Source organism: Lactuca virosa, chromosome 6, assembly GCF_052849685.1.
Source record: "Lactuca virosa cultivar CGN04683 chromosome 6, Lactuca_virosa_CGN04683_v6, whole genome shotgun sequence".
NCBI classification, from domain to species: domain Eukaryota; kingdom Viridiplantae; phylum Streptophyta; class Magnoliopsida; order Asterales; family Asteraceae; genus Lactuca; species Lactuca virosa.
The window spans coordinates 118672123-118691709 of record NC_136431.1 but is presented as its reverse complement, the minus strand read 5'-3'; the positions used below and the strand labels follow the sequence as shown (position 1 = coordinate 118691709).

The 19587-nt window shown below is 36.6% G+C and overlaps 2 protein-coding genes across 2 annotated transcripts; both read right to left on the bottom strand.

The window, feature by feature from the left end:
* Window positions 1-1100: 1100 nt before the first annotated feature.
* On the bottom strand, window positions 1101-4772 carry LOC145121901 (uncharacterized). The gene is made up of 3 exons (XM_079057584.1): window positions 4405-4772; window positions 3641-3699; window positions 1101-1162 (listed from the first exon to the last, which is right to left on the bottom strand). The coding sequence occupies exons 1-3, from the start codon at window positions 4770-4772 to the stop codon at window positions 1101-1103; spliced, it is 489 nt and encodes a 162-aa protein (XP_078913710.1).
* Window positions 4773-12111: 7339 nt separating this feature from the next.
* On the bottom strand, window positions 12112-16205 carry LOC145121900 (uncharacterized). The gene is made up of 9 exons (XM_079057583.1): window positions 15712-16205; window positions 15462-15553; window positions 14742-15155; window positions 14396-14563; window positions 14184-14292; window positions 14054-14094; window positions 13290-13645; window positions 12809-13046; window positions 12112-12578 (listed from the first exon to the last, which is right to left on the bottom strand). Exons 1-9 carry the CDS (start codon window positions 16203-16205, stop codon window positions 12112-12114), a joined length of 2379 nt encoding a protein of 792 aa, XP_078913709.1.
* Window positions 16206-19587: the final 3382 nt, after the last annotated feature.

The window sequence follows — 19587 nt, the reverse complement described above, 5'->3', positions numbered from 1 at the left end:
TTTTTGCAATCTTCCGTACTGCATGGCATCTTATTTAGCTGGGGGCGGTCAAGGATTGCAAAACTTCAAAGATCAATGGCGGGATGTTTGTGACCCGCCTAGCCAAATCCTATGGGTTAATGGAAAGAGGAGCATGTAACTTGATGACGATGGTCCCGACCCCTCCTTTTAATCCCATTCTTTTTAGAAGAGCCCGAATTATTGAAGATTATGTAGGGGGCCATTATGCTATTCCTCATGATGATGCGGTGATAGGACCCGAGGAGCCGGGAAGGAGGGTAAGGCCGAGACGCGAGCAAGCACATCCCGATCCACCTGTGATCCCGGTCGAAGATGATATACCCCCGGAGTGGTTAAATGAGGAGGGGAGAAGATATCAAGATGATTTGGGGAGGGGCGTGAATTTTGCCAACCGGTCCTTTATCCAATTGTTTAAACACTTCAACATTCAACATGTGGACGGGGGTCAATTTCCTTATGTGACAACTTGGGAGGAGAGGATAAACACAAGACGAAGCGGAGCGAGTGGGAGTGGAGCGCGGAATGATGATGGAGAGGATGAGGAGGAAGAAGATGAAGATTGAAGTTCTATCCTTTTTATTTTGGTTGTGTTAAAACAATTTTTTTTCCTTATTGTTTGTTTTTTGTTTGTTTGGTTTGGACGAGTAATTTAGGATTTGTTTATGGTTTGTTTTTCCTTTTTATTACGTGTTTGTTTTAGTCTTTTCAGAATTTGGATAAAGGGTTTGCAAACGAAGAGTCTAGAGAGTCGTTTCATAGAAGCATCGAGTCTAGGCGAGCGAGAATGGAGTTTAAGTATCGAGTCCGGTTTCAGAGAGGGTTGAAGAGTTAGTAGATACTGAATAAGAGAAGGGCATAAGTGTCTTTTTGATGATTACTTGAGCACACTAGAAGCCGGATTTAAAGCAGAATATATTTTCATTACACAGCGATGGACTAGCCGAGTGCACATACTAACTCGACGAGTCCCAGTGTGATTTCACGATTTCTGCCTTTTCCCGCTCCTACTCGACGAGTCGCCATTCCACTCGACGAGTTGTTTATCATTGAACCTCTAAAGTTACTGATTTGATGCTATTTTATACGCCGATTGACTGCATTATCTTTAAGATTGATTCCTGGAACTTTCCGAGGGATTTTCCTGCATATTTGGAGCTAACCACATGAGATTTAACACCCAAGACATGGATGAGTTGTTCCCATGTTTAAAGTCAGCTGAACATGGAGCTTTAAATGAAGAAGATCAACCTCGCAACTACTATCCCAGAGGAGTTTCTTCCAATTCCCTCTTTATTTTATTGTTCTTTATCATGCATAGTATGCAATGGGGACATTGCATAAATTAAGTGTGGGGTAGGGGGTTGGTTACATTAGTTAAAATTTTAGTTAAATTTTGAAAAATTTGAAATTTTTGCATAAAAAGCAATTAGGATTCCATGCTAGTGTTATGTTTGATGATTGCATGAAGACCCAAATGTTTAGTTGAGCCTATATACGTTATAGTGCATTTGTGGCCCCCTTTATTCTAGTGAAATCATGGGACAAAAACACAACCTCGCTTAGTTTGAGGAATGCAACAAGTTTAGCATCGTGTACCAGAAATGTATCCAGGAAAATTTTTATCTTTAATCAATAAAGGTTGAAGTTGAGCGCCCCTGCTTAAGCATGTAGGTATTGAGTGAAAAAAAAAGTGAGTTACATGTGAAAAAAAAGAGAGAGAATTATAAGAAAATTTTGAAGAATTTTGGAGCAATTAAAGTGAAGATCAAAAGATCAAAATTCTGAAGAAATCCAAAAAGTTGAAGATACCAAAAATCAAACAAAAAGGTGGTAAATTCAAAGAAATCAAAGAAAATATCAAAGAATAGATGAATTCAAAGAGCTCCATTGTGGTATCAAATTTTGTAATTTTCTAGTTATGTATGCTTGGGTTGCTCAACCAAAAATACCTTGAGGCTAGGAGGTTTTCTGTGGATGGATTCGGAGGGATACATAAAATGAGCATTGTTCAAAAGAAGTGGGCGAGTGTTTATGAGGATTGTGAGTATTTAGAATTGAGGGGGGTTCTTAGGAAAAACTTTAGACACAAATGCATGCGTTGCGGTCTTGACATAATGATTGGGTTTGATTGGGATTGTCTTATGAAATATTAGTGTGCTAAAATTCAGTTTTGCTTGGGGGCAAGCAAAAGTCAAGTGTGTGATATTTTGATATGTGCATATTTAGCTATGTATTTAGTATAGATTTTCATTATTTGTTAGCTAATTATTTACATACTATGGACAAAAGGTACTTAATAGTGTTCAAATTGTATTTTCAGTCCAAAAGATATGCTCGGAAGCAAAAGGAAGCAGGAGAAGCAGTTGGAAGTTCGGGAGTTGAAACAAAGAAGAAAAATGCCAAAAACAAGAAGGACTCGGCGAGTCAAAGCTTGACTCGACGAGTTGGATCGAAGATTCGAGAAGCTCTAGAAGTCCTTGCCGTACACGGATTTTTAATGAGGGACTCGACGAGTTGGGACCTTGACTCGACGAGTCACCTCTGTTTCCAGAAAAATATAAATAGGGACTTTGAGATCAAGATGGGGACTACTCCGGAACCCTAGGAGGCTCAGATTGCGATTGAAGATACTGCTAGACCGAGAGAAGCTGAGGAATCAACCCTAAGTTCGTTTTTGAATAGGATTAAGGCAAATTCTAATTCATTCTTAGTTAAGCTTTTAACTTAATCATGTTTGAACTAATTGAATTCGTTTTTGAGTTTGTTTTTACTGCAATTATGAACTAAAACCTTTATCTTCTATTTAGGGTAAATGATTTTGTGAATATGGATTGATTTTATGGTTAGAATTAATTTTAATTGGTGATATTGTTTTGCTAAGCTTGTTAAAGAACCTCATAGATTAATAGCAACTATTTTCTGTTAATAAATCAGTAATTAAGTTGTATGAACATCTCTTAGTTATTAATTTCATATAATTTATGTGACCACATAGTTATATGTCTAGGAATAACGAATGTGAAACTAGAATTAACTAGAAACTAGGTAAATTAATACGTGAGCTTGTGTGATACACCATCAACAAGAGGTTAATTGAATCACCAATTCAATTAACCATTACAAGTCTTACTTAACCCGAATTAATTAACTAGGGAACTTATTAATTTAGACAACTGGCCACTGCTTGAATTAATCTGTTTTCTAAGGATTAGCAATAACGAACGTGAACCTAATCATCTAAATCGGTAGCCAATGAAAAATTAATCCGATATATTTACCGTAAAATCAACCATAGGATCAAATGACTCGAACCTAGACAGAAGTCCTTTTATCATTGAATTTAGTTGCAATTTAATTGTTTAGCTGCTTAATTAAGTGCTAGGTAAGTTTTAGTTAAGTTTCTAGTCTTGTAAAACTAGAGAAACCCCTCCTATTTTATTATTTGTTTTAGATAATATTAGTAATTAGTTTAATTTTCGTTCCCTGAGTTCGATACCCTACTTATTTAACTATACCACAATTGATAGGTCCACTGCCTTTGTGTGTCTAATTCGTAAGTGAAGAGTATGATAAAACTTAGTTCGTTTCACACACAACAGTGAATATCTCAAGAATATACCTTCGTCAGCTTTCACATCGAACATGTTTCGTTGTTCTTTGGAGTTGAAGATGAAACACCTGGAGCCAAAAACATGGAAAAACTTAACGTTAGGTTCGCGATTATTTATGATTTCATAAGGAGTTATTGAGAATCGCTTATTTAGGATGGATCGATTTTGGGTAAAGGAAGCGGTAGCAATCGCATCAGCCCAGAAGTAGAGTGGCAGGCATACGAACGTTGGCATGGTTCGTGCAGCTTCTCATAAGGAACGGTTTCGTCTTTCAACTACGTCATTTTGTTATGGAGTGTAGGGACCAGAGAAGTTGTGTGTGACTCCCTTTTCAGCAAGAAATTCTTCAAACGCTTGGTTTTTGAATTCTAGCCCGTTGTCGCTGCGAACGTTGCGAACCAGCTTTCGCAGTTGAAGTTCGATTTGTTTGATAATGTCCTAGAGATTTGGCGTTGCTTCAGATTTCTGTCTAAGAAAGAACACCCAAGTAAAACGTGAAAAATCATCTACAATTACTAGAATATACTTACTACCACCAACACTTTCAATAGCAGAAGGCCCGCAAAGGTCAATGTGTAGAAGTTCCAAAGGTTCGATGACTTTCGTGTTCACAATAGTTGGATGAATTTTTCTACTTTGCTTTCCCATCTCACAAGCTGCACACAAATGATCCTTGTCGAATTTCAATAGAGGAAATCCTCGCACATGATCACCAAGAACGAGCTTGTTGATGTCTTTGAAGTTTAAGTGCGAAAGATGTCTATGCCATAACCAGCTTTCTTCTGAGTGAGCTTTTGTAAGCAGGCAAATGGCAGGCTTTCCTCGTATCGGGTTTAGATTCAGTGGATACATTTCACCCTTTCGTTGTGATTTCAGAAGAACAGTATTGGATTTCTTTTCAATGATTTCTGATCCTTCGTCATCAAATGACACTTTCAATCTGGTTCCTACAACCAACTGTGAGACACTGATTAGGTTGTGCTGCAAGCCTTCAACATAAGCCACTTTATGAATAGAGAATTCCCCATTCGTTATCATGTTGTAGCCTTTTATTCTGCCAGAAGAATTATTCCCGTATTTTACGTTACCGCCATCCTTGAGAGCCCTGAACTCTCGTAGTTCCTCCTTTCTTCCTGTCATGTGACGTGAATAGCCACTGTCGATGTACCATTCAGTGTCGAACTGTTCCTCACGAATAACCTGCAAAGTTTAAGCAGATTTAGGTACCCAAAGTTTCTTGGGTCCTTGTAAGCCTTTCACAGAACTAGGAAAAGTAATATCAAGATCAACCATATATGTTCGTTATATAAGAGTGGTTTCATCTTTTCGTTTGATGGTGAAAACTTTGATTTTGTTATCTTTTGCGTTAGTATCTTTAAAATTAGAAGTTATATTCTTGTTATCAGCTTGATTCTTGACGGGCTTCTTTTCAGCTTCCTTAGGGTTAACATTTGTTTTATTAGTTGGAGCTTTCGGCTCCGAAAAAAGCTTTTCCTTGCCTTTGATGTTATTAGTCGTAGACTTCGTAGATTGAGAGTGACAAGGCTTTGGTATTTCCATTTGTCGTTTTGTGAAGAAGGGTTTTGGAGTGCTTCTTTGCTGAGAGTCCCTTGGACTATGAGAACAACAATGCGAACACTGATTGGAGTTCACTTGCGAAGGAGCTTTCTCTTTCTGATTCATTCTCCTTTCGTAGCAAACATAATCTGAATTTTGGGATTGCCAAATTTCTTTCCTTTCATTGAGATTTCTTCTATATCTGTCATTCCTTTTGTCGTTTTTGATCAGCAAGTTGCTTTGATGACTTATGGATGTTCACCTTAGGATTCGCTTTTCTCACTTCGGGTTCGCTCTTCAAGGGGTTAGGTTCGCTGTGAACCTCCTTGGTACCACTTGGGCTACCTTTTGCAAATGCTGAGCCATTATTTAAGGGTTCAGCCACGTATCTCCCTTTGACTTTCCAAGAAGTTCTTTCAGATAAACCAACGGTTTCGTCAGCATTATCTATGGGGGCTGACCAGAAGAGTTTATCACATCCGTCCTTGTTGTCTTCGTCGACAATGGTCTTTAGCTCGACGGTTTGATTTTCGGTTACCTCATTGACTTTAAAAACTTGATTGGGCGTTGTATGAACTTTTGTAAAAACAGTTGCTTTTTCTTTCAAAATTTCAGGTTTGTTTTGAACAACTCTTGCGAACTCAACAAGATTTTCAGAAATAAGAGCTTTCGCAGGTTGAGATTCATTTTTAACAAACGCTGAGCAGTCAACCTCATCCTCTACAGAAATGTCACTCATATCACTATCCTCATAGAATTCAGAAGTGCTTTCAACATTTATTTTATTTTCTGAACTCAAATTGGCATTCAATGAATCAAATTTTTGCACAGTATCATATTTGATCTGCTTTTTATCATTTTCATCCAGAAGTTGTTTCAACATGTTTTTGTGGTCCTTTGACTTAATGTAATTTTCAATACGTTCAAGTCCAACTTTGTATGCATCAGAAGTTTCTTCAGACGAAACAATAGATTCACAATTGTAGCAGTATGCGTCTATTTCGGCTTCCTTTAATTCGAGAAATGGCAAAATCATTTTATGGATTTTCTTACCGATTTCACAATCAAGGTGCAGTTAAGTAATATTAAAGTAAAGCCTTTTTGCAATTAAACAAAAAATGTTTCGCTGTTTTAAAAGCATTAAATTATCTCTCTGCAAATAAATAGATTCGTCCCTAGACTTAGACAAATCCAACTCAACCTTCTGGATCCACATACGCCTCTCCTCACTCTTGGATGTTGCCCTGCTCAATTGATCGGTTAGGTTAGAGTTTGATAGTCGGGTTCGCTTTAAACTATCGCTTATACTTGAAAAGGTGAATTTTAGATCGTTAAGTTCTGTTTCGTATCTAGATACAGGAATATTAAGAGATTCAAGAATGGAATTTACCTTATTGATCAGCTGTTCGCGTTCGTTGATCTGTTCTAGAACAGGCCTTGCCGCGAAACAGCTATCTTCGCTTCTTCCACTCTCACTTGCATTCTCCTGCATCTGTGATCCGCCTTCAGTCACCATCAAGCATCTTCCTGAGTACTGCGAATTCTGTTCTTTTGCAACAAACGCCCTTCCATGTCTGGGCTTGCGTACTTCTTCATCCTCTGAGTCTGTTGACCAGACTTCCAATCCTCTGAACTCACCTTGAGCCAAGTTTTCATGTACAACAAAAGCAGGCATAGAATTATCATTATATTTTCCAGCTTTCGCATGTGATAGGCCTCCTCATCCTCTCCTTCATTCTTCTCATTCTTCCTTCGCAACATGCACTCCTTTGCAAGATGGTTTTTACCATGACAATAATTGCAATCGTATCCGGAGTCACCAACTACCTTTTTCTCCTTCTTCTCTTCCTCTTTCTGAGATCCACTTTTGTTCTCCTCTTTCACTTTCTCTGAGCTATAGCTTCCCTGCCAGTTCCTATTTTTGCTTGAGGGAAACTTCTTCCTAGAAAATCGCTTAGGGTTAGACACCATTAAAGCAAAATCTTCGTTTGAGAGCTCGTACTCAGAATGATCTGAATCAGATCCATCATCAACAACAGTCTTGCCTTTCGCAACTAAGTCTAAAGACCCCATCCCAGACACCACCTTTGCTTCTTTCATTACTTCACTCTCTCGCGCCTTCAGAATTCCTACAAGCCTCGCAAGAGTATAGTTCTTGAACTGTTCGTGTGCTTTAACAGTTGACACCACTGCCTTCCACTCTGATCGCAATCCGTTCATGAACGTGACCTTTTGCTCAATCACCTAACGTCCAATCCCGTGCTTCATCATCTTACTGAGAATATGATTATATCGATTGAAAGTGGCACTCAAAGTTTCTTCAGGCTTTTGAACAAACTCGCCAAACTCGGATAACAAGAGCATTTGAGTCGAGTGTTCTAGATCTGCGTCTGTGGAATAGAGCTCTCTCAACCTATCCCATATAGCCTTCGTTGTGTCACATGAACTTACAAGACGAAAAGTATCTACTTGAAAAGCGAATCTGATGATCCTCATTGCTTTAATGTTGCTTAAGAGTTTGTCTTTTTCGTCTTGAGGCACGTCCTTCACGTCAAGACGCAGTTGGTTGTATTATTTCTGGGTTTTGATTGTTCTTTTGGTCTCTGTGTGAACAAACGGACCTAGAGTGATTGCTTCCCAAATCAGATAACCATTATCTTCTGAACCTAAAACATAATCTTCAAAGTGCATTTCCCGGACTTCATATTCTTGAGGAAAAAGAATCGGGATTTTGGTTGTTGATCCGATGTTGTTTGAGATGTTCAAGGAGTTGATGTTTGAATCGTCGTTTTGCATGGTGAAAAATCTTTTAATACCTGCAATTAATCAGACTGTAAACACTTATTAGGTTAATATCGAGATCACAGAGTTACGTCAATAGATCAGTGACGGCTCTTAACAAATCCAATATTTGCGGAAACCCTAATAATTTCTTCAAACATAAGAGATGTGTATTAAGTACACGGTCTCCTGCTCTGATACCAATTGATAGGTATAAATCCTTAATGATCGAATAGATTAAAAGCAGGTAAACAAGAATAGAATATGATCAAACTGGTGCTGAATGATTAACAGTCACGCCTCAGAAGAACTCAATGAAGAATTGCTTCTGTAGAGGCGTAAAATAGGGTTACAAAGATAATTCTTAGAGTTGTCTAAAATATGTAGCATGCATGCAGCATAAATACTATAACCCTAGCAGCAAATACGAGTGGACAAGCCCAACGCGTTTATACAAAATGGACTAGACAAAACAGGCCCAATGACGCAACACTAAATCTTCAACACGTATGTAAGCAATGAGTGAGTGGAGCATATTTTGGAGTTGTTGGTTGTTCATCTTTTAGGTTTTTGTCTTGAGATAAGTAATATGGTTATTGTACGTGTTTCAGATGTTGGGTTTTTTATAGAACTTACTAAAGGAGCAGGGGGAGGGGACTGCGTGGCATTGCTGTTATAGTAGGTTAGATAAGTCATTGTATGGAATTTTATTTAGGATATGAGGTGTCCTATTTTGGTGGTCTTAGTAATGCAGGCTATATTTGCCTATACTAGATATGGTCTAAAAGAAGGATGAAGACGGTGTCCAGAATGTGGAGATTTCTTTTTATTTGTTTTTTTAATTATGTATATATAATGTTAGTAGGCAGGTGCTTGGATAGTATTGAATGTTGTTCTTCTTATTTTTTTAATAATAACTACTTTGGAACCAATTAGATTTTTGTTTGCTGAAATATGTGTTACTGTTAATTTTTTTTAATGGCTTCCATTTTTTAGTATAAGCAAGGATGGTAGCTATTACTTTTTAGACAATGAGTTTATGTTAGTGTGTGTATTTGTTGTTGTGTTTTTCTTTAAAAGGTCGGTATGTTGCAGTGGATAATGTTTTTGTACTCATATATGCATGGTAAGTTTTGTAAGGGAATAGTACATGTGCGATATTGTTGTGATTTTTTTTAATAGCCTAATATTTTATAGAATTCAGTGTTTTGCTAGTGATATATTCATGGTAATTTTGTAAGGCAATATTACATATGCAAAAGATGATATAGTTTTTAACTTAGTAGGAATAGTAGTTAAACAAAGGGTTGGTACTACAGAGGTAATAGGGGGTGGAAATAAACAAAGAGTTGGCAGTATAGAGCTGTTGCACAAATCCATTGTTTTTATTGCGACCGGCGTGGTCGTTTCAGGCCTTTATCAGATTTGTCCATACCTGTGATTCAATGTAAACAATCAGTTAATTTTTTTTGGGTATACTTGTTTAATGTGTAATGAGTATTAACTGGATTTTCAAAAGCAATGCCAACCTGACTTTGGGGTGATCTTGTCTCGGTGAAGACGTAGGTGTTTTATGAGGAATACTGGAGGAGGATGTGTTTTGAGGAGGTGGGGTTGTTATTGATGATGATTCAGAAGAGTTGTCTTCAATATCAATTATTATGAAACGGATGTTCCTTTCATTTGACGTGTTTGTGATCCGTAATTTTATCTTTTTCATGATACCCTTGGTCTCTTTTATGATGGTGTGCATTTTTTTCCTGTGGTTTGGGTCGTCCTCTACTATTAGTTTATTTGTTGTTGTTCCAAATATTTTTTGGGCAACATTGTCAGATAAGGTAACCGTCATTGAGCAACTTGGGTCTATAATTGTTGCCATAAGCTTGTAGCTGTGTGGGTGAGTGATATGAGTTCATAGAAAGTGTTTATATATGTCAATATTTGTTTTGAAGGTGTTGTCACTTACATGGGAGTTGGAGAGATGACGGTTCCGTGTGATGGACAGAACCAGTCCTTTCCTTGTATCAGTGTTGATATCTTGCAATGTGGACAGAAAACTTGGTACCAATAGTCTGAAAGAAGGTACTCTATTATGGATGTCTCCGCAGTGAAAGTTTTTTCCTGTTAAAGAATGACAAGTCTATAATATATATGATAATATCGATAAAGGAAATGTAGTAAGAACATTGGCGGAGTATGAGTGTACCAAGAGATCTAAGTGTTTTTTCTCATTTATCTGTGTAAGTGGCATCAGAGGTCCAAATAGAGGTGTTGAAGCAGTATTTATCTTGTAGCTGTCATTTTTAGAGATTGTTAGTATAGATGCAAACGTGATTAAAATATATTGTTTTTATGATAGTACCTGTCCAGAAGTGTATCTGTTTCTTTGATGGGTGGATTTACGTATACGTGGGTTGCACTACTGGTTCCTAACCTTAACGAACCTTCAAATGAAGTATTTGTAATTATTTTAGATTTTTGCTTTTATTGGTAGTTGCACCAGCAATAATGTATATTGGTCTTTCGTTAAACATACCATCATAATCCATGATTCGAACGTTTGTGACAGTAATTACAGTGGGAGCAGGTGCATTCTCGATTGCGTATCGATTAAATTTTGAAGGTGCGTCAGTGCATTCTTTCCACAAGCTTATCGCAATATCTTCACCACTGTTGTTTGTATGTTTTAAGTATAGTAATTAGTGTATAGGTATGTTTTCAAAAGCTGCAATACTTATGATTCATTTCTTAGAATGAGGAGCAGGTAAGGCTTATCGTTTTTCTTAGTGCAGGCCACCAGTTTGACGAAAACTCCTAAGAAATCTGCATAATAAATGACAACTAATATGTTTACATACATGTTATGTAATAGGTATGTACGACAAAATGATATTGAAAGTAGTTTGTAAAAGAGCATGTATTGTTATATCAACATTTTGTGGTCCATTTTTGTAAGCTAATACCTGGGTATTGGTTGATATAGTCTAGTATTTGGCTTTTTGGTATGAAGTTAAACCAGTGTGTTGGAATAGTAAATGTGTCTGGGATAGAGGTGATAGAGGAAGTCGTGCCAACAACAATGTATATCGGATTGTTTAACCATTTCTGGTATTGGTCTGGTTCTCCACATCCATATTTTGTTAGTGTGTAGCATTTGGAAAGAGCAAGAGCATATTGTACAAATCCTTGATCCTTTCTTTGGCCAAGAATTTGGATTGCATCACCCTGATATATTAATATGAGCCAGGTGGAAGTGAGTACATGCATTGAATAGATGAATATTAATAAGATGGTTCAGAAACTTACATATTTGTCAACTGCTAAAAACCATGTTTCATGAGCCCGTACTTGTGGTGTCCATGTACGGAGAATGCGTACCTGCAAGGCTGTTCCTGGGGACGCATACCCCAGTTCTGAGATTGCAGTAAATATTTCAGACATGTGGCTGACACAAGGTTTGAGATAAAAACTGGAAATTAGACGTTTTTGTGCAAGGAAATTTGTGTATGTTTAGAGATGGAATATGATATGATCAGTGTATATATACGATACAAGACTTAGAAAACAGGTATGGATTGCAATATGTTGTATAAGAAAATATATTCATATTTTACTGGTTATTGCAATACGAAAAGGCAATAAGAATGTGGTGTCACATGATTTCTGTTTACAAAATATGGATATGTATTTGACCTCATAAACAATAATTGTGCGCAAGAAATCTTTGAAGATGACATTTTTTGTTCTGCTATGTGCATCACTAGCATCAGAGTGTATCGGTAGTTTAATAGACTGTGGAGACGTAGCACGAGAGAGGGCAACATAAAGTTGTCCATGTGTGAAAACTGGTTCTGGCAAAAAAACTCCGATTTTTTATAGTGATTGACCTTGACTTTTGTTAATTGTCATGGCATAACAGACCTTCACTGGAAATTGCTTTCTAATGAAGGTAAAAGGGATTTTAGGGCTTTTGTGTATAAATTTTATTCGAGGCACGTACACTTGTTTTACGATGGATGTGCCAGTAATTATTGTTGCCTCTATCACGTTTGGCAATAACTGTGAAACAATCAATCGTGTATCGTTGCATAAACCTTCTCTTTGGTTAATATTTCTTATTAGCATAATAGGAGTGTTAATTTTAAGTGATAGCAGGAAAGGTGAGGCCATTTAGGTATTCCACTGGATAGAAAGTGTTAAATTTTGAGGATTGGTTTCCATTAGATTCTATTGTGTCAATACTCCTATAAGATGTTGTCTCGTTAGGGGTAAGTTGTAGGACAAGCTCGTTTATTATGTGTGTTGTATCGTTCTTTGGACATACAATCGCCCTACCTGCCAATATAGATGGAGAAGGATTGAGAAGAATCCCGTCACCATATACAAAATTTATAAGATTTTGCAACACGTTTTCTCCTGGTGATATAGTAAGGGAAAAGGGTATTTCAATCCATTTTGTGTCTTTTCTATCAATAGGATCTGAGTCTCCTAAAACACCATCTCCAACGTTTAGTAACCACGTTGCAAATTCTGATACAGATAGCCCTAACCCTGATTCTGAATAGGTGCTTGTATTCATAAGACGCATATTAAGGTTTAGCTTATAAACTGTAAAACATGGCCACAGGTATGATTTGGGTAAAGTCAAACTAATGATGTGTGAGACTGTACTTTTTGGGGAAACAGGTAATGTTTGACGAAAATCACCTCCTAACAGTACGGACATTCCACCAAACACATTAGCTTCACAATCTAGAATATCTCTTAGAGAACGGTCCAGGCATTCAAAACAACTCTGTCATTCATTGGGGGCTCATCCCAGATAATGATAGACGTACGTTTCAATAACTCTGCAAGTAAGGTTTTCTTTGAAATGTTGCATGTGGCTTTTTGTGAAAAGTCAATCGGTATACTAAACCTGGAATGAGCAGTTCTACCTAATGGTAGCAACAATGATGCTATGCCCGAGGCAGCCACAACAAGTGCAATTTTCCCAATAGAGTGGAAGTATGCAAGTAATGTAGTCCAAAGAAATGTCTTGCATGTTCCGCCGTGTCCGTAAATAAACAAGAGAACCTATTTTTCGTATTTTTCAGATGAAACAACTAACTTATAAATGTGGAGTTGTTCACTATTTAATTGTGATAACATGCGTTGGTGGTCTGTTTTGAGTGTTTTTGTATCATATGACGTCTCTTCTAGAAGCAGTCGATTTTGCAGCAATCTAATTGTCTCTTCCGTTGGTTTCGGCAAATGGAAGTCAGTGACCGATTTGGAAGGAGTTGAGGACTGAAGTATTCCTTCCAACTCAAAAAGAACCAGTTGTTGTAAATGAGCATCACTTATATGTAAATTCGATCCGAAATTCTGTAAATTGAAGTTATACAGCAAGTCGTCACTCATTTTTATCCATCCAATTTCCCACATGGACATAGGATCGCTAACATCACAGTGAAGAAGCAAGCGACAGATGAGTGATCTTAGTTGGAATGAAGTTGCCCATTCAGATACTTCAGTAAATGCGGTCATCCATTCTTTGTCTTCTCTAATCAGGCCCAACGCATCACACGCATCACGAAAATTTGGATAGACCTTTTTGTAAACGGTACGGACATCCTCATAAGATGTGCAACCAAGCTGATGACAAAGCAACATTCGCAGATAGAACAATTCTCCTGCAGAAGGATGCACAAATATAAGTCAACTTATCGCACTGCTTGTCACATGTTTTCTTCGTTTCCACATTTTTGCTTGCTTATCCCACCAATACTTTGAGGGAAACGCAACATAGATCAGATCTGTTCCTGATGAATACCACCTATTATTTTCAAACCATCCTAATAGTAGATAGTAACCGAAAGTTGGATGTTCAGCAACATCACGGATGTGAGTGTTTTCTTTGAAGTAAACTGTCTGCTTATTTGGTAGATGAACTGGGAGTATTGTGACAGATGGTTCCCGCTCATGAATGGGAAAATCAAAAATACGCCAAGCAGCCTCATGAGGGCAAAGGTAAAGACCGTCAACAAATTTTGTATTTCATCAACAACAACATGTTGCGAAGAGGTGGTACATTGACCAACCGGCACATTTTTCTGAACAACAAACTTCACCCGTTTTATTCCTTTCGAAAAATATTTGAACAAATATTTTATCATCATATTCCAACCACAGTACTCCACATTAATATGCGTGTCAAAACGACTGCATAACCTTTTGTTGTATGGGACGACATATCTGTTATCTACCTGGATCCCATTCTGTAGTGTATGGCGTGCAACACAATCTCTCTTATAATGTGGGTAACCCTCTTTGTCAAAGACTGTACAGTGTTGGAACGGTTTTGGATATTTTTTTTTTACATTTGTCATCTTTCATACATGGAGCATTAACATTTAGCAAATCACATGGACCATGGATCATACACGTTGTAACGGTGTGGTATAATAATGGTTCTGATGATGGATTTGGCAGCTCAGCAGTAACAAATGCATCAATGTCAGAAGGGGCTTGTATTTTATGTGATGCAGCGACCCACAACAGCGTATGACAATGAGGTAAGCCTCGCTTCTGGAATTCAATTGTGTACAGGTCTACAAAAAAATTATTGAAATTATTGCGAATTAATACAGAAGTGAAACAGAGAAAACTACAAAATATCTCTCTCTCTCTCTCTCACTCTCTCGCTCTCTCTTTCTTTATATATATATATATATATATATATATATATATATATATATATATATATATATATATATATATACGACTTACGTGCTACGACAGGTCCAAATGTTTTGTCTTCTTTAAGAAATCTTATAAACGCCTTTACTTTCATGTGGAAAACACGTGAAATGATATCGGCTCTACTATGTACATCGTTTTGATTATGGACCAACATGAATCGTCTAATTTCTGGCCACTTCACATTGCATGTAAATGTGATAAAATATTGTGGATTCCCATGTTCTCTACAAATGGAGAGGGTATCTTGATAGTGGTTGTACATGTATCGGGGTCCACCGAAAAAGGATGGTGGCAAAAGCACACGTCTACCAATAGAAAGGCTTTCAGTATCTCCATTGCAAAATGCATCATAGATCCCACTGATGAAGTCAGATCTAAGATGTTCCTGATTATTTTGATAGAATTCAAGACGAGACTGTTCAATACATGTATAAGCATCGACTAAAAATTGCTGAAAAAATCTACATGAATTAAGTATAAGAGAGTGTATATTACAACGTGTGTGTATTTGATAACTATAGTACATGTTCACTGTTAAGTTTCTAGCTTTCGAACCGGATTCATTGAAAAGTTTCAGGCGTGGTGACCACCCGTCCTCACCATACGGGAAAAGCATAGGGTATTGCAGTGACATGTAACTTGGATGGAGCTTACTAACCCTCTATGCCCGACCACCCTTTGAATGTATAAGTATATTTTATCTACTACTGGCACAGTCATCACCAAAAATAATGCATCCCAAAGTACCATGTGTAGGAGGAGCATAGCGTCTATCCGGAACATCATTGAAAAGGCAAACCACATATTCATCTAAATTTCTTTCTTCAGCAATTGTTTGGCTGTTTTAAAGGTACGTACATATTCATTATGTAGTGTAAGTATAGTCATCAACGACTCAACAATTCTTGGATCCAAAGGTTGCTTCGTAGGATCCTGGAAAGCTGTCAGCCTATTAGACAACTCATGCTACGTGTCAACCATATATAACTTTAAAAACCTCGGAGGCTTACCATCATTATGGCAAAAACAACCTATAGAATGTGAGAGTTGACCAGATACCTTAAACACATAAGGCCTACCACCCCTGTTAATATCGTCATCGACCACAGCCCCAAAAGATGTCATAGAAAACATGCTATTGTAAGCTCTGACATTTTGCCTAAAAGAAGCACAACTATACAAATAAGATAATCGTGGAGGAGGCAGAAGAGGGTAAGGCAATATAACGGCACCAGACCTGCAGCATCGCATATAACACGGATGATCCTTTTTTGATAAATACAAAACCCTTTCAGCATACCAGAAAAACACAACACAAATTTGACAGACGAAAGTGCAATCACCCAGATCATCATAAACAGGAAAAGGTGAGGGTAAATTAACCGGAAGTAGCATAGCCAGGCGAGGAGAATATCCCCGTTTAGAAGCAGGTAAAGCCGACGAGGAAGCCCCCCGTTGGAAATCGGAACGGGAAGTGGAAGGAAGAGCCATGATGCAAAGGAAAACGAAAAACGCACAATATACAAGGAAGAACGGAAATAACAAACAACCGACGAGAAAGAAAGCACAAAAAAAGCAGCCATAAAACACAAACCTGAAGAAGCGATCGACAGAAGAAGGAGCAAAAAGAGTTGAGAAGTAGAAGGAAGGTTTGACCGAAGGTGAAGAAAAGTTTGACCTTTGTGGGAAAAACAAATAAGGAACGCAAGGTAAAGAGGGTGGGTAAAATTACAAATCCAAGGTAATTTGGTGGCCAAAAAGTGATTGTACAAACTTTATTGTTAACAACCCGTTTGTGAATATATATATATATATATATATATATATATATATATATATATATATATATATATATATATATATATATATATATATAGTTAGAACAGAAACTAGAGACAAAACTGATTCAACAACAAACAATTTTATTCCAATACTTAGACCACATTAAACCGGATGGTTTCTTCAAGAACCGAGTTGAACCATTGCGATAAAACCGGTAAAGATGGTTTGAACCGGTTTAGTGGACTTAGAAAGTTGGATTTTAGTCTAAACGTTAAAAACAACTCATATATATATATATATATATATATATATATATATATATATATATATATATATATATATATATATATAAAGGTCTAAATATTTGAGAACTTTGAATTTATAAGAAAATAAGAAAAATAATGAATTTTTATAATAGAAATGTTTTTTATCTTTTAACTTTAAACAAATAATTAAATAAATAAACAAAAAAACTAATGAATTGTAATTTTGAGAATTTTGAAATTAAAAGGTAAATTCATTAATGATATTGATATCAATTTATTACTATATTTATTACAATTATTACATTAAAATATTATGTGAAATTTTAAAAAATAAAAAAACTTATAAAATGACATGTGGAAAAAAAATTAATTTAAAATAATCACAAAATGACATTTGGCAAATAAAATGAGAGTGTGACAAGTGGCAAAAAAAAACTTCATTTATTAGAGTAGATTAAACAGATTGATAGCTCGATCTATCACGTTATCCAGAGTGTATACAACTCAAAGGCCGATGACGCACGTCACAACCTATTACGACTTTGACGTACACCATACATTAGTTAGACGCCGACCTTCGCAACTTGAATGCCGATACTTCGCAACTGTTACGTCTTTGAGTTTATAATATAGTTTCACTATGATAAATGTGTATGTTTGTGGATGTTAAATACTTGGTTTTATGTATATATATGTATGTAGGAAAATTACAAATACATAAAAGTCATGGAACCATTTTGAACCCGTTAAACCAAAAATCAATCCCCACACCGACACAATTAAAAGAACACGTGTTTAAAAAAGTGTTTTGTAATTTTCAAAACCATGTATTGACGTAATGACGTATAGTCCGTATCAAGTTTTTAACATGGGCCCAAAACGAAATGAACCATTTGCTTAATATACTGATTTTCTACATATCCACACAAGAAACATGTGGGCAATAATATAATATTGTAGAATTTTTGATGCATTTTGGTGACGCATTTTTATTGACGTAAGGTAAACAATTTCTTTCGAAGATATTTGTTAAGTAAAATACTAATTCATATTTCATTCACAAACACAACCCAACGAATTCAATTGTTATCACTTTATTAATGATTTAAATAAACTCAACTTTTTATTAATAAAATTAATTTATATATATATATATATATATATATATATATATATATATATATATATATATATATATATATATAGACAAAATTGCAAGAATGGTCCCTGTGGTATGTCAAAACTAGCAACTTTGGTCCAAAATGTGTTTGGCTCGCAAGGATGGTCCAATAGTTTCGTTTTGTTGCGAGTTTAGTCCAATTTCCTATGAACTTTTTTATAATGACGGATTTGCCCCTTATTATTTTATTTTCCATTTTCTTTTATTACAACAATTAGCAAACAATTAAAAATAAAACAAAAATAAAATACCTCTCTCTCTCTCTCAATTTTAGGAATTGAAACTATTTTCGTCATTATCAAATCCACACAACCAAGTTCACGATCTTTACACACATCTCCACCTATAAAGAGATCTGCAACAAATTGATTTGGTTTTGAAAATGATAGAAAATCGATCCACCGCAGAAACCCATAAAGAAAAAATTTGAACCCAGAAACAAAATATTAAACTGTTCTTAAACAGGGTTTACACACCCTTTTCATCTTCCTTGAATGTGATCCCGAGTTTCTTTCGGAGTAGGAGCAAGATCAGTTTTCGACTTACCTTCTTCCAATGACTTCTCTCAATTAGAGAACATAATGTCCCCTCCCCCCCCCCCCCCCTCCAATTAGTTTCCTTTCTATTGGGTTGTGTTCTTGAAGCTCTGGGCATAGAGGATAGCAACTAAAACATAGTCACTTTGTTCATCAATTAATAGTTTGCTAATACATTTCGTGGCTGCAATTTCAATTCATTTGTTAATAAGCTTGTGATAATCGATTTCTTGGATCAAGGGTATGGTTGTGATAATCGATTTCTTAGATTAATGGCCATCCATGTGAACTACAATTGTCGGAGATCAGAACATAATATCGTTTCTCCTCCCTTGCAATTGTCGTTCAACCTGCCATCTACATTCCTAAAAATCAAAACCCTAGAACTATGTTAACCACCATCGTTGACAACGAGTTCAAAAATGAAATTTGGAATGTGGGTCAACTACTCACGATTCACTTCTGATTTCCAGTCTAAGACACAAACATAAGACAGAACAATAAAAAGCACGCACACACATATGGGGAAGAGCGGTGATTATCGCGTCCACAAGTCGATGACGACAATAAGCAGCCGATAGTGGTCGAGAGATGTAATCCAAATCGATGGCGCTAGGGTTTCTAGGAGGTGGTGTCGTCGTCGGAGTCGATAAGTAATATGTGATGCAGTGATGGTCGATAGTGGCTATGAAGGGGTTATGAAGGTAGAGGTCGGAATAGGGGAAGGAGACCGGTGGTGTACGGTGGGTATTTTATAAGAGAGAGAGAGAGAGAGAGAGGGGGGGGGAGGGGGTATTTTATTTTTGTTTTATTTTTAATTGTTGTAATAAAAGAAAATGGAAAATAAAATAATAAGGGGCAAATCCGTCATTATAAAAAAGTTCATAGGAAATTGGACCAAACTCGCAACAAAACGAAACTATTGGACCATCCTTGCGAGCGAAACCCATTTTGGACCAAAGTTGCTAGTTTTGACATACAACAGGGACCATTCTTGCAATTTTGTCGTATATATATAGTAAATTACACGAATGGTCCCTACGGTTTAGGGTAATTTGCATGTTTGGTCCCTAACTTATTCTTTTAACTCGGAAGGTCCCTGTTGTTTG